At 39.7% G+C, this 16310-nt stretch overlaps 1 protein-coding gene across 1 annotated transcript in view; it reads left to right on the plus strand.

The window, feature by feature from the left end:
* Positions 1-16310, plus strand: part of L3MBTL3 (L3MBTL histone methyl-lysine binding protein 3) — a 97453-nt gene that overhangs the window by 61262 nt on the left and 19881 nt on the right. The window contains exons 15-17 of the mRNA XM_080929167.1: positions 455-565; positions 8207-8321; positions 9967-10069. Coding sequence (XP_080785293.1) covers positions 455-565; positions 8207-8321; positions 9967-10069 — 329 coding nt within the window. The remainder of the gene's footprint in view (positions 1-454; positions 566-8206; positions 8322-9966; positions 10070-16310) is intronic.

Below are 16310 nucleotides of genomic sequence, written 5' to 3' on the forward strand. Positions count from 1 at the left end.
GTATTCCATGGTTGTGAGCCATCATGTGGTTGCTGGGAATTGAACTCAGGACTTTTGGAAGGGCAGTCAGTGCTCTTAACTGCTGAGCCGCTCCAACCTCCTGCAGGGTTGGTTTAAATTATCTTTTTTCCCTCCCCTATTACCACTTTCAGATATTTTGTCTCAGCCACTTTATTTTTCTGTCTTTTTAAAAACAAATTTCATGTCTATTGACTTTTACTATGGTGCCCTGAGCAGTAATTAAAATGTGTGGTTTTCCTTTTTGGTCGGTCACACGGCCACAGTATCTCTGCTCCTCTTTCTGTCTGCTGCTCAGCGAGGCTGTATGGAAGCTGTCCTGCAGGTGCTGAGCTGTGTGTTTTGACTGGGAAAGTCTCACTCAGTGCTAATACAAACAGTTAAGCTGTCACTGTGGTTCAGGGTCATGTCCTCACCGTGGCATCTTTCACGGCAGAAACCTCCGCATGGATTCCAGAAAAAGATGAAGCTTGAAGCTGTGGACAAAAGAAACCCAGTGTTCATCAGAGTAGCAACTGTCGCGGACACGGATGATCACCGGATAAAAGTAAGCCTACCTGCCCTGGTGTGCTTGCCTTTGTAAATCCACATCTTAAATGGAGACTTTACTAGGCAGTGAGCTTAATCGCTATAATTAAATTACTAAAACCAAAGGGATACCCAAAGTGACTTTGCTTCTTTGTGGGTTTGCACCCATCCAACCTTTTGCTTTAATTGCCCCAAGATATTTTTTTCTTTTTAACCGTGAAAGGTAGTTTAATATTTTTAACTGTGCACTGGAGAAAGTAGATAAAACCTATTAGGGTAACATTCTCTTCAGAAGAAAGAGCCAGGTAGTGATGGCAGAACACGCCTTTAATCCCAACATTGGGAGGCAGGGGCAGGTGGATCTCTGTGAATTCTAGGATGGCCATACACAAAGAAAGCCTGTCTTGAAAAACAGAAACAAGAACAAAACAAAAGGAAAAGCATCATGTCCTGATAGTGTACTTTTAAGAGATTAGAAATTCTCCTTGACTCAATTAGTCAGCTTATACTGTATAAATCATGTTTTTTTTTTTTTTTTTTTTTTTTTTTTTTTTACTAGAATCAGATTAATAAGACACCAGCTACTTCTCCTAAGTTAAGTCAGTGTCTGAAAGATTTGGCTGGTTCCACCCACATGTACTATGTTGGTGCACTGTTCCGATGCAGCACCCAAAGGCCTCATAGGTTTCTGGCTTTGCCAGTCATTTTTCTCTCCAGCCAGAACAGAACCCATCCTATGTTCTTGTTAAGATCAGTTGACTTTTATGTTAGGAATATCTAACATAAACATCTCCATGAGTAAGCAAGCGATGAGCATGTGACATTTTATGGGGCTCTCCTTCATGCTGCTGAGGGGTGGGCCATGTGTGTCGTCAGGTAATGACGTGCTGATGAGGCCGATACTCAGACAGATTCGGTGAAGCACTTTAGTCATTACTAGTAAGGAAAGAACTCAGTTCCACACGGCAGGAATTGTAAGTGGGTGCTCATTTTCCAAAGCAGTAGTAAATTGCATCATTCACTGTGACTTATAAATATACTTTATTTTACGTGCATTGGTGATTTGCCTGCAAATATGTCTGTGTGAGGGGCTCAGGATCCCTGGAATGAGCTATGAACAGCAGTGAGCTGCCATGTGGTTGCTGGGAATTGAATCCAGGTCCTCTGGAAAGTGCTCTTAACCACTAAGCCATCTCTCCAACCGTCATTAATTATTTCTAATGATAATTTATAAGATAATAAAACCTAAAACACCATAAAATGTATAAATTATATGTATATGTAATATATAGTAATATAAACTGTTATTGATATACAATAAAAACCTCACTGTTTAATTCAATATGTTTACAATCCAATCAGCCAAGCCCATTATAAATTTTTGGGGACTCATATAAAAACTGTAAAGTCTGTGTTAACCGTTTTCTAGTACACTTTTTTGTACTTGTTGTTTTTGCTTTTGTTTTCTTTTTGAGACAGGGTTCCTCTGTGTAGCCCTGGCTATCAAGGACCAGGCTGGCCTTAAACTGTGATTCACCTGGCTCTTCCTCTCAAGCGCTGGAACTGAAGGTGTGCAACCCCAGTGCCCTGCATTCTTATTCGTTACAGTTAGTTGTGATATGAAAATCATAAAGAAGTCAAAGCTTTAGAGCTAAGAGTTTGAATAAAAATCTAATCATAAACCAGTTTTAATAAATCAACAGAAAAAGCTGTCAAGTATAATGGAATTTTCACACCAGCCTCTTCAGTGTGTAACAACTCTCTCGTTTGAGAGATGAAGGAATCCTATGATGGTGGGTAGGAAGATGAAGTACCCCATTTCTTCCAAAGGCCACTTTGGCATCAAAATGTTAGAATGTTGTTTATCCTTCTGGGCTTTAGTCCTGATAGCTTTGGGAAGTAACCAGAAGGAATGTGCAAAGATAAAAGCTCTAGCAAAGGAAAATACAGCTGTGCTGGCTGTGACATTAAACACTGAGAGCAACCTCAGCAGTCCATGGGAAAGTCAATTTCTATGTGTCTACATTATTTATATTTTTACATTTATTTTATAAAATAGTATTATAGCTCACAAAATGTGTTACATAATAAAATATGATGAATACACATTTTTTTCTTTTTCTAAGAAGGACTGAGTCTTCCACATTTTGGCCTTCCTTCTTTTTGAGCTTTATAAGGTCTATGAGTTGTTTCTTGGGTATTCAGAGCTTTCTGGTGCTAGTATTCAATTATCAGTGACTGTATACCATGTGTGTTCTTTTGTGACTGGGTTACCTCACTCAGGATGATATTCTCTAGTTCCATCCATTTGCCTAGAAATTTTGTAAGGTCATTGTTTCTAATAGCTGAGTAGTGCTCCATTGTGTAAATATACCACACTTTCTGTATCCATTCCTCTGTTGAAGGACATCTGGGTTCTTTCTAGCTTCTAGCTATTATAACTAAGACTGCTATGAACATGGTAGAGCATGTGTCCTTATTGTATGTTGGAGTAAATGCCCAGAAGTGGAATAGCTGAATCTTCAGATAGGACTATGTCTAATCTTCTGAGGAATCGCCAGACTGATTTTTCAGAGTGGTTGTACCAGCTTACAACCCACCAACAGTGGAGGAGTGTTCCTCTTTCTCTGCATCCTCACCAGCATATGTTGGCATCTGAGTTTTGGATCTTGGCCAATCTGACTGGTGTGAGGTGGAATCTCAGGGTTGTTTTGATTTACATTTCCCTGATGACTAGAGATGCTGAGCATTTCTTTAGGGTGTCTACATTATATTAATAGAGAATATTTCAATAGGGCACTTAGCATTGGGAAGAAAAATACCCAGGTTGAAATTAGTATGTAAAATATTTATTTGTTTTTTTTTTCCTAAAAAGTACAAATTTGTAATGGTCTCTGTAAAGAAATGTACTAAAAGCAGTGACAGTTCTGAGACTATAAAGTGTTAGGTGTAATAATAATTTTTCTTTTTACTTTTATGTGTGAGAACTTTGATCCAGAAGAATAAAGTACTGTGTGATGTGAATTCACTAATTAATGAAGAAGCCTCTGACTAGCCTCCATCTTTTAATTAGTTGCTGAGCCCCCATCTTAGGAAACATCTTGCTCACTCCTTCATATCCAAAGAGGAGCTGGCTGTGGCTATGTGGAAGATGAACATCTTTGCCAAGTTTTTAGAATGAAAGTCATAAGCTGAACTTGAACCACAGTACAGACACCCTGTTTCTAAACACCTCAAAGAGCTGGTTTCAGATTCAGCAGAGGCATTGGGGGAAAAAAAGGATTCAGCACCAAGAGTTTTTCTTCTATCCCGTGAGTTAAAATAGCAAGTAGGATTGTTTTTCTTTTGCAGAAAAGGAAGAGGAGCACACAGTTACTTGTGCAGTTTTGTATTTTAGGTGTCTCAGGAATGAAGTCAACTCTGTTCAATGAAATCAGCTCTTAACGTTTTATGATGTATACCACTTACCGCCTTGAGGCTCTCTGGTGCTGAGACTTTAACTCTTGCCACTGAAGGAATGGAGCAGGACAAGGGTCTGCTCTATCCTGCTTTGGGGACAGGACATGAAGTAACACCTCATCCCTTTCAGTCCTGTCCGTTGTGATGATAGGTTTTTTTAAGTACCTTCTATGCATTGGAATTTCTCAGCTCCATTTTCATTATTTTCGAGGCAGTACCTTACTATGTACTGTATGCTGGCTGTCCTAGAACTCACTATATAGACCAGGCTGGCCTCAAACTCACAGAGACCCACCTGCCTCTGCCTCCTGAATGCTGGGATGAAAGGTGTGCCACCAGCATGTGACTTGTCAGCTCAGTTTAAGTCTGCTTTAATTCTCTGTTATGGAACTCCGGGTCCAGATCTGGCCATGTTTTGTTTTGGTTTTGGCTTTTCACTTGTCCCTGGTATTCTTAGTACAAATATATTATATTACTCTTGTTCATTTCTAAGTCAGGTCTTTTAAGATTTTCTCTTTTTCTGTTATAAATCATCTCTTTGTAGTCTTTTTTTTAAAAAAACAGTTTCTATCTTATTATTGTAGCGATCGCCTATCTCGCCGGCAAGGAAGACGTGCCACAACAGGATCCTTCTACAGGCGTTTATTGCGGGCTTGATTGAAGTAGCGAAAGACCCCGAGCCCAGAAACCAGCCCTCCTTATATATGCTTAGGAGGACTGTGCCGCCACCTGATTGGTGCATTCTGTGCACCCTAATTAGCATACTCAGAGTCACCATGATTCAGCAAAAATAGGCAGGCGTGCATGCGCACTTAAGTTGTTTATCTCAAAACTGGCCACTCTCCCTTCGGGCTGGGCGCCATCTTGTAATGGCGAATACAGTGGCTTCCCACAATTATATTTTTGCAAATCCTACAGTAGTTTTTATGTATTCTGAGTCAAAAGTGCTAGTATCTTTTTCAGCAATGGGTACCTGTCTTTTTCTCTTGTCTGTGTTCTCCACAACTCTGCAGTCTCCTACAGTAAGTACATACTCTCAGCCTGGCTGGTCCACAGACTGCATCCTGAGGTCCTTTTCTTCTGGAACCCTAGATTGCATTTCATTTTCCTCAAAATTATAAAGTATGGTGATGTGCCTTGTTTTGCTTAGTTTACCTTTTTCCCCGTAAAACAGTCTCTTCCTAAAAAGACATGTGTCTCTCTAAAACGAGGTCATTTTAGGGTCATAAGGAAAAATATCCACATGCTGGCTTTGCATTTGACAGTTAGTGTGATTAGGCGAGTGTTTTAACGAGGGAAACTTTACCCATACATAGTACTGCATTGGTCTTTGGTGTCTTCTGCAGCTTTTGGACACTGAAGGGCTCTCTGATTGATTGCACCTCTTTGGGCCATGGGCTTGTTTCTGGAGCTCTTGGGGTGTCTGTCTCCGGTGACCTCGTGCTTTGTGATGCCGTCTTTTTGTTTGTCAGACTGGGTCCCCATGTCTGTCCAAGGTGGTGCTTTATGTCCTGCAGTCTCCATATATGCTTTGATGATAGCTTCCTTATCTCTGTTCTCTTTTTGGAAGTCACTGCGCTGATATTGACTGTCAGGTTGACACTCTTGTTTTAAAATTCTCTTTGCTTAGAAATGCCTTCATCTATTTTTCAAACTTTCTCTTGCATGTCAATTGCATCTGATTTTTTTTCAAGAAACTTAGAAAAGAAAAAAAAAAAAAGACCCAACAACATCATTTAGTCCCTGAATCCTTTAAAAAGCTGGGTGGAGGTGGTGTGTGCCTTTATTCATAGCACCTGCTCTACATGGTGAGTTATAGGACAGCCACAGAGATAAAACCCCATCTAGGAAAAAAATGAAAACAACAAAATGACTGGATACATAGATAGATACATAGATAGATAAATAGATAGATAGATAGATAGATAGATAGATAGATAGATAGATAGATAGATAGATAGAGGATACATGCATAGAATAAAATAAAGCATCTTCCTTTATATCCTGAAGCAGTGTTGCTCTGTCTGGGGAAACTACTGATAGGTTTTCTTTATTTTCTCAGCTCTAAGAGGGTGAGAAGGCTCCCTTCTTCCCCAAGGTAGTCAGGATGCGGGGAGTGCTTACCAGCTCTTGATTACATTACTGTAGTAGGCATGAATTCCAAGAAGAAAGTAGTTTGTTACCCCATGATGTTCATGTTACTACTTCAACAGTGGAATGGGCTTAGACACACACCCTTACTCTTCTTAGTGTTTAGAGGTAATTATGGTGTTCCTCCAGTAAGGGGAGCCATTTACCCTGTGACAGAAACACTTAACTTCAGACAGACAGATGACTCTTCAGTGTTTATATGCAGTAGAGGATGAATGAGTTTATATGAACACAGAGTCTAGTGTAGAAGAAGAAGCCCAAGAAGCAGTAATACCACAAACATCAAAGCTCCACGTGAGAAGCCAAACAAAATTAACTTACTACGGTTCATGGGAAACCAGAAGGCTTTAGAAAAGTTTAACATATAAATTATCCTTACTTGCTTTGCGATGTAACTGGTGGAATAGCTTGCTATTTCCAAGCAAATGATGAGTATATCATTTTAATGTTATTTTGACATTATTTTGATCAAAGGGAAGAAAGTTAGCTAACTAACTTTAAATGATGCTTCATATTCTTTGTGAACAATAAATAACTGGATTTCTGATTCTTGGCCTGGTGCCTTCTCTCTGTTAATTAGGTAGGCAATGACTCTCCATGAGTCCTATTCCCCTCTTTGGTGTGGGATCCATGATTGCTCCCATGGGAGTATCCTTTAGGGCTTTAATTCTAGGAAAGCTGCTTTGTAGGGTGGAGAAATGGCATTATTTCCAGCCCACATACGTATATATCTATTTTTAGTAACTGCAGACTACCTCCCTGTAAGCAGTGAGTTACTAAAATGATAAGTCAAAGACAATGTATTTTGAATGTTGGCTGCTTTTGCCAACTGGCTCTAAAGATAATTATGGTCACTGTTGATTTTCTATGCGAATTCCCTTTAAGCGTCTTCTTCGAGCACTGGGGCTCAACAAAATGTGGCTATTTGGGCAGGCCAATGGATCGTATCGTGTACTTTTAATTTGTAAGTTTCCTATTGCAAATGAATTAATTGTCTCTTCACAGACTTACCAACCCTCGGTATTTATAGTCTCAACTAGCCATTGCATCTCTTTGCTGGCTTTCCCATGACTTTCTCAGCCTCTTTTATTGATAGATTGGGATTAGTAAAGTAGAAAGGGCCATGCCATTGGTATAGTGAGTGTATTTTTGGGTGTCTTTCATCTTGCTTATAAACAGATTTATGCTCTGAAACTTTACATTTTTCTGTAATTAAATTGATCAATATTGTCTTTTATAGGCTTAGTTTGGTCTCTTGCCATAACTATACTGTTTACTCAGGCATTCTTCTAGAATATTTATTGTCTTGTAAGGATTGAAAAATTCATACAATTTGAAGAGTCGAATAGGCAAACAATCTAAAAGTAAAATACATAAAATACTTTAGTATAACCTTTTGTTGTAAAAAAGTAGTATATTACATATATTATAATACATATATATGTGATATACATAACATTTAAAGTATTTGTATATATGTATATACATGTATGTGTAATAAACACACACCTAAAAAATAGGTAGCTGATAACTAGTAATATTCCCTAAGAGGTCACTTTCCCCTTACCATGGAGACAAGTAACAGTATCAGCTGTGACCACTTTATTTATTATCTGTCTTTAGAGATACCATGGTTATTTATAGGAAAGATTGTTTTGGGGCTCAGTAGTTAAGAACACTAGATCTTCAGAGATGTCTCAAGTTTAATCCCCAACCCTCACACAGGCTCACAACCGTCTGTAACTACAGTCCTGGGAGATTACATGTTGCGTCCAGCTCTTCCGCTTTTGCTGACAAGTATTATGGATATGTAATGAACCTGTAGAACTGCCGAGGCATCTTTGGGGAGACAGTTACTTGTGTTTAGATGATTTATGGATAGTTTCAAAAGCATCTTTCATTTCAAGTTGTGAGTGAAGTATTTTAAATAATTGAAGTGATTTTTTAGATGTTAAATATACTGTGGAAATCAGAAGAAAGTACCAAAGGCTTGTGCCTTGGGTTGAAGTTCTACAGGAGAAATATTCTTGTCCTTCTTCCTGCTACCCAGGTTCACTTTGATGGCTGGAGCAGTTGCTATGACTACTGGATTGATGCAGATTCTCCAGATATTCACCCTGTAGGCTGGTGTTCCAAGACCGGGCACCCTCTTCAGGCTCCGCTAAGTAAGATGCACTAAATTAACATAGTGTTTTCATTTCTTAAATAATGTGCTTTATTTTTGTCTGCATTTTTGTGATTTCTCCTCTTTTAATTGCCACCAGCAGGCACACACACATGCATGCACACACATGCATGCACCCACACATGCATACACACACATGCATGCACACACATGCGTGCACACACACATGTATGCACGCAATAATGCATGCACACACATGCATGCACACACATGCGTGCACACACATGCATGCACGCACACATGCATGCACACACACATGTATGCACAATAATGCATGCATGCACACATGCACAAAATTATAAAAGAAAAAAATCCACATTGCCTTAAGAAGTATGGTGTTTTGAGCTTTATTTGCTCAACTAAACATGACCTTTTGAAATTACTACTGATTTCTAGAAGGTAATTTGTCAGACGATCAAAATTTCAGTATCAAATATTCTAATAGTAGCCTTATACTGTAGCCTTGAAAATGTTATTACTGGCAAAAATTGAAAAAGGTATAAATGCAGCCACCCTCTACCGTATGATTTATATTACATGTGATTCTGTAGTTTCATCAATAAAGATTTTAATTCAATAAAAAAATTTAAAAAAGGAAAATGGGCTGAAGTGGGTGAAGAATGTACCATGATCTCAATATATATATATATTTGCTTTTTTTCCTCTACGCTGTTCTCATCCTACACATTCAAATATATATATGTGGGAAATACAGTATACCATAGTCAGGTGTTTTTGTTTGTTTGTTTTGTTTTTTCAATGTTTTTTTATTATACAGTGAGTAACTTTATGTGAGCTATATGCAGACTGAGGGTGCTTTGAACACAAGTGTATTATTTCTAATTGCAGAATGTCTAAAATAAAGCCTGTGGAAGGAGGTATTGGTTAAATAAACTATAGTTTATAGTTTGTATGGATAACCGTCATAAAGAATATCAATATTGTAAAACATGAAAGGGAAGATTGAAACCAGAGGAGACTATTCCAGATACACATTCATGTTGTACCTTTTATGAAGCAAAATTAAAATTCTACATTTCATATAGTCACGCATGGAAATGTCAGAGCCACATGTGGGTGGGCATTCACCTGCATGTGTGGGTGAGGATGGTCAGAAACGCAGAAGAGCTTCTGAGATTTGTGATGGTCCTGCGCCTTCCAGCCTCTTAGCTGGCTCAGACAGTTCTACTAAGATGCTCGCACTTCACATTCGACGATCTAGTGAATATTCTCATGCCATTTGTTATTTGATAACAGTTCTTTAAGATGTTCCTGTTAATTCAGATATAATGCCTCTTTATTTGACATCTTAAAAGAAGGTTATTTCAAAATTTACAATTTCAGTATTAAGGAAAACTAACCTTGGTGACAAAGTGAACCATCAGGAATCTTATAAAAACAGAAATGTCTAAAATATTTTAATATTTTTAGAAGAACTACTTCTTTTTTTTATAGGTATTCATGGTTTCAAAAGTAAAATTCTGTTTTGTTTTCTTGGGTTTTTTGTTTTTTGCTTTTTTCCTCTACCCTGTTCTCATCCTACACATTCAAATCTTTAGCTTTCTGCTCAACTTTGTCATTCATTTCTTTTTAACTTCTTTTTTTTTTTATTACATTTGTTGCAGGCCCTGCAGAATTAATGGAGCCATCAGAAACTGGGGGATGTCCGACTCTAGGCTGCAGGGGAGTTGGTCATTTTAAAAAATCAAAGTATCTGGGCACTCAGAGGTATGTGCTTGCCATAAAGACTTTTATGCATGGTCACGGGGAGGGGCCTGTCCCTGAATGTGGAAAATGCTTTCCTTCTATAAGAAACAGATGTGAACTTATTTTATATTCAGAGCCATAAGAAATGTGGTTACCATGGAGACTGCAAGGCTGAAGGATATATCTAAAGTTAAGTCTTTCTTAAAGAACATGCATACACTATTTAAATAGATTTACTTTAGTTATCTGGGGTTTTTTTTCTTTTTTCTTTTAGTTATTTGTTTTTTGCATCTTGGTTAGTTTTACAGATCTATGACTTCTAAAGTAGTTATTTGGGGTTTGCCATTAATAATGAAATGAGGGCAGACCCTTTTGAATTTATTTAGCTGAATAGGATGTGATCGGGTGACTTTGCAGTTTGAACAAAAAGATGAGCCATTGTAGACTCACAGTGAATATCAGAAAACCATACCATCAAATGTAAGAATTTAATGGTCAGAACAATGGTTTTTTTCCCCAATATTCTTTTTTACCTGTAAGTAACTGTAAAAAAATACAAGAGAAAACCAAAAGTATATTAAAAATTGATGTTCCGGTGAGTTGGGGATCTTCATAGGTATTTGAAGATATTTCTGAGGTACTGACAAATTCTTATGATCTAGGGGGATTTTTAAGGAACAAAAGCTTAACCCATCTGCATGTGTATTACAGTGGATGTATTATCAGTGCTAAGTAATGAAATGGGCTAATTAATTAGATTACTCACTGAGAAAACTTTATTTATCTAGTTCATATAGGGTTATGAATGTGGTTCTTAAAGTTTTGAGACTGCAGCTCAGTGAGGTGGTTCAGTGGGTAAATGCTGCTGAGCCCGACATCCTCAATTTTACCCAGAGTCCACACTGAGGGAGAGAAGCAGCTCCCGAAAGTGCTCCCCTGACCCCCGAATGCCTGCGGTGGCGCTTGTGTGCCCTCCCTATGACATTAAAAACACTCAGAAATGTCACTACCTCCTCCTCGAAGAGTTAGTAGGAATTGTGAAATTAGAGTATTGTTTTCACCGAGTGCAGTAACCTTCCCTGTATCTCTGCATCCACAAACGTTCCTTAGCTTCCCTTCGTTTTAAAACTGGAGGTTCGTTATGTTTCAGAATAAAGAGAACACGAAGACAGGATGATGATTCCACGTGCAGACACCATTTTAAAAGCCGTGGCTGCAGACCAGCAGTGTAGCATTAATTTAAACTCTACTGGAGACATCGTAGGAGCCATTAGCTATGCCTCATGAAGGCAGCTGGATCAACTTTCAGCTAATAACATCAGGCCGAGTACAGGATGTGGCTCCCAAGTGTGCAAAACCCCCACCCTAATTTCAGTGGGTTTTTTGTTCAGTGGTTTCTTTAGAAGAGCAGTTTGGTTTTTTTCCAGTCAGAACATGTAATATTTATTGAATATTCACCTACTTTGTTAGAGGGAGTCCTGTTGCTTAATGGATGAGCCAGCTCTCAGAACAACATGCTGGTATAGGAACTGTTCCTTTCTCACAAGCGGAATGAGAAGTGGGAAGCTTGTAGTGTCCACAAGGACAGCGGACTATTCCATGTGCACAATAACTTGTTTTCTCTGGCCACCGGTGAGGATCTGATGGGTCTCATCTTGATCTCACTGTCTCACAGCCCTGCTCCATGAACATCCCACACTTAGGCTCTTGACTACATAACATCATCTTAAGTATAAGATACAAAATCATAATTAAAACACCAATCTTTGGTCCATCTACTACTTTTGGTCCATCTCCATGTTCATTAGACTGGAGGCAATTTCCTCAAGGTATGAAAAAAAATATTTTTTTAAACTGGGAAAATACTGACATTTTGTTGGGATACAGTTGGCTATTTAAAACGTGTTTTGGAAACCTGCCATATACAACATTATGTGTAGACTCATTGGCATGTCCTTAGGTCCAAGTAGCTAAGTGTGGGAGTAAAGCCTAGAGAGACAACCAGGTCACCTGGCATTCGTCATGATGGCCTTCCCCTTAGGCTCCTCCTGCCTAGCTGCTCCCACAGTTTAGTCATCTTTGGGGAATTCTCAATGGACTGAGTTTGGAAGGTGGTGTTGTGTTTGTCATTAGAAGGGATGAATTATGGAAAGACTCACAGAATGACTTATGTGGAAATGTGCTAAGGAAACTTAGAATGATTGGGGCTGTGCTAGAGAACTGTTCTTTGTCTTGAAGGAGTGGGGGAGTGTGGTTTATAACTGAACAGACAAGGCTTGACCACGAAGCTATATTGCTAATCTTGTGAATGTAGGACATAGCGACTTTCTCTTGTGCAAAGTTGGTGTGCTGGGTGTGGGCAGAAAAGAAAGAATGCTAGGAAAACCAACGGCAGCTCCAGGCTCTGCCGTCTACCCTTCCCAACCTGAGCACAGGTTTTCTACACTCCTGGAACAGCCTGTGCAATTTACAATGTGCAGTGCTGCCTCCTTGGCAGGAATTAATCCTTAGCAAGCCCAGCCTGCTTTCATCTCATCCGTCCACTAGTGGACTAGCTTGCTGCAGCATACATATTCCCTGAAAGGTTCACTTCACTGCCAATTATGTCTGTCCTTGCTGACAATGCTGTGCTCAGGAAAACATAATGAGAAAATTCTCCTTGGATTAATTTACCGAGAAACTGAATAAATCAAAACATGCATTCTTTACGTAGGTAACAAAGAAAGTTGCTCTTTCTGCCAAAAGATAATTTTACAAGCACATTAGCAAAAGACTGGTTTGGCTAGGATTGCTTGTTAGTTTCTCTGAAGATTACAGATTATGGTTGATCTAAGAAACCTCATAAGTACCGTATGCACTTAGTAACATAGTTTGAGGAGGCAACCTTTAATATTGAAATATGATCAGTAAGAGTTGGATGTGTGGTGTGGAATTCTCATCTCTCTAGAGGTATTCGGTAGCCAGAATGTTTGATTCTATCTCTCCAGAAGAAAACCCAAGTGGGAGCTAAACATTAGCATTCTTTTGTTGTCTGAGGATGGGAAAACCCACAAGGGGTAAAGAGTTACATAGAAGTAGATGTGCTATAGATTTATTGCCTTCAGAGATACAACTTTGATGTATAAAATTAGCTCCTTCAGAAATTAAACAAGAGTTTATTTCCAGCAGTCTCTAAAGAGTATTTTTTGATTCCATGGAGTGTTTTACATATTAGTGACTGTGGATGTATATCTGTAAACTGGTTTTCCTTCAGCATCCCTCCACCTAGTTTACACATCCTGTTGAGTGTCTGCTTGGCATTAACGAGCTTTGGTGGCTGTACAGTAGACGGGTCACACATCCCACATTGGCGGAAGGGAATAGTACTCAGGGAGGCCTTAGCTACATTTGTAAGGACTAAAGCCCACCAAGGATGTTTTATGGAGTTTTTCATATCACTTGAATTTTGCTGACTTTTTTTACCCATTGAAGCTTAAATACCTCCTTCATAAGGTAATAATAATGGGCAGGGTGTTTGACTTCCGCTCTCATAGCCACTGTTCAAAGAACTCATGTGTATGACCATATTTAGCACTCATGGCAAATCTATGAATTGAACACTACTTATAGGTGATAAGTTTGAGTGGCTGAGTAAGTACGCTGAATGATATATTGTTAGAAGCAGAATCAGTCCAGTCCAGAATGGCCACCATTGTCCGCTATCAGGTTCCTGTACAGAGCAGCTGTTTAGTGTAGCCTCTCTTGTGTGCTTGTTAGTATTGGGTGTGACAGTAACTGTTAGGTGCTCACACTGATGTCTCGCCTAGTTGTTTAAAGACAGATATTTATGACTAACGGGGTTCAGTAGGACAGGGAATAGCAGACGCAGCTATTTCAACAAGAAGTAACATCAGAAAAACAGCCTCCCTAGAGGCTCTGGGAGCAAACATCTGTCAAGTGGATGGTGTGCAGTAAGTTGCTAATATTTGTTCCAAAATAAAGAGTCCTGCGGGATCTATACTGTCCTTTCCTGACAGGACTTTGGATGAATAACTGAAGGGGAGAGGGGGACAACAAAGGAGCAGGAGAGATGAACCCCATGGTGGGATGCTAACATACCCCAAGACATCAAGCCTTACCAACATTTAGCTGCTAAAAGCTTAGTACATGAAAAACAACAACATGTTAATGATAAGGCCAATGGGAATCTGCTCTTTCCACTGAAGTAGTAAACTCTGAGTTTTCAAAGTTCATGTACAGTTTTAAAAGTTATTAAATTGGAATTGCACCCACATGGGGAAGCTCATTCCTCTGGTCTCTGTAGGCACCTGAACTCGTATGGACATATTCTAACACACACACACACACACACACACACACAATATCTTTTAAAACTTAGTGGCATAACAGTTAGTGGAAAAATTGAACAGAACACTTGCTGATTCTGCAGATGTTGCAAGTCTTGCAGCTTCTTTGTCCCTTTCAACAACAGACATACTTTTCTCAAGCCCTTGAAAGCATAGCTACTTAAGAGTTTTGCTGTAATTCATACCCCAAGGGGTAGATAGTGGGCGGCAAGATGGGGAAAAACTCACATCTGTAGCCTGGCTTGCCTTGAAAGACATCAGGTAAAGCCTTGAGATCTTGGAACAGTATCCACCTCTCCCTGCCAACGTCTTCATTTGAGACATAGGTGCTGAAGGCAAACTTAGGAGTGCCTCGGTGAAAGGATCAACTCACGGAGAGGACCTGGAACCCTGCCTGGCAGAGAAAGCTGCAGCACGTAGAGCCATGTGCGAAGCAAGGGTACGGGCTGCCGCAGCTCTTTGATGTTGCTTTCAAATCAATTTTGTTGTCATGGATTAAAAAGGAGGAAATTCTTCCATAATTCGGGCTAATATTTGTCAACATTGTGTAGCAACTTAAAAAGAGTCAGTGTTTGTGATCACACTCCACCAAGGACAAGTGACGCTACATGTCACTTTTGAAGCCTCTGTCAAGTGAGCAGGCTCTCTTAGAACTGCTACCGAGGTTGTGTGGATGAATGCTAGGGAAAGAGACCCGTGCCCTGGGGTAGGCATGTTCATTTTCAAATGAAAACTCAGCCTCTGACAGACACCACTCTTGCTCTTCATTATGTATGCATGAGACAAGAGAACAGTTGCCAGGCACCACCTGAAGAGATTCTCATTCTGATGTTGCTCTGAGGCTCTGCCCTGTGTTATAGCCTCCTCTTTAGTCAACACCTCTCACCTCAGGAGCCAACTGGCATTCCCCGCTACACTGTGCAGGTGAGGATGAGGCTTGCTCATGGTTGGAAGGCAGAGAGAGGCTTGGTGTAATCTGTGGTTGCCTTGGTAGAGCAGATTTTCTCACTCATTAGGGAATTCTTTTCAGAAGGCCGGATTGTTTCTCTTTCAGCTGATTGAATGAACAAGGGCAATCTATTTTCAAACAGCAGCAACAACAACAAAAAATAGGCATTTAGACTACAAGGCTCGTGACCAACATCTTGCCTTTCTCTGACCTGTTTTCTAGTTTTTCCTTTAGTCAACAGTGGAAGTGAAGGGCCGTTTTAAAGGGGCTTGAACACAGTTGTCAGCTTTGTAACTAGTATTTTGCTGGGGACCTAGACCGTTCCAAAATTCCTTCTTTCTTTTGGCACAGTCTAGGTCCCCAGCAAAATACTAGTTACAAAGCCGACAACTGTGTTCAAGCCCCTTTAAAACGGTCCTTCAACCTGGATGCCTTCCAAAGAAAATACATACAGTTTAGCTCATTGCTTGTTAAGCCAGGAACTTAATGGTGAGGGAAACTCAACTGCGAGCATGCTCCTGTTTGTCAAAAGAAGCCAGATTACCTTTGGGTTTTTTGTTTTGTTTTGTTTGGTTTTTTTTTTTTTTTTTTTTTTTTTTTTTTTCCTGCCATGAAGTTGAAATACACAAATTCAGTGAAAAACACTCACTGGAAGCATCAGAGGTGGCTGATCCGAGGCTGGGAGAGCTCAACTTCTTTGTCAGCAGAGGTTCAAGAGCTTGGGACATGCTGGTTATCTGTAATTTTTGATGGTTTTAGGGAGATTTGCTGACAATGATAAGTTGTGACATTTGAATAGTATTTCAGTGGACATTTGTACCCCCTGAACTGAAGCTCGGCAGCAAAGAATGTGTTGTCCCTTCAGGCAGCATGGCACGTTTGCTTCCTTGGTTGGTACAGGATGGCTAAGGAAGCAGACAGTCACAGGATGCTGCCTTCTGGACTTTTCTGTCTTGAGGAGCAGAGG

The sequence above is a fragment of the Micromys minutus genome, assembly GCF_963924665.1.
Source record: "Micromys minutus genome assembly, chromosome: 15".
NCBI classification, from domain to species: Eukaryota; Metazoa; Chordata; class Mammalia; order Rodentia; family Muridae; genus Micromys; species Micromys minutus.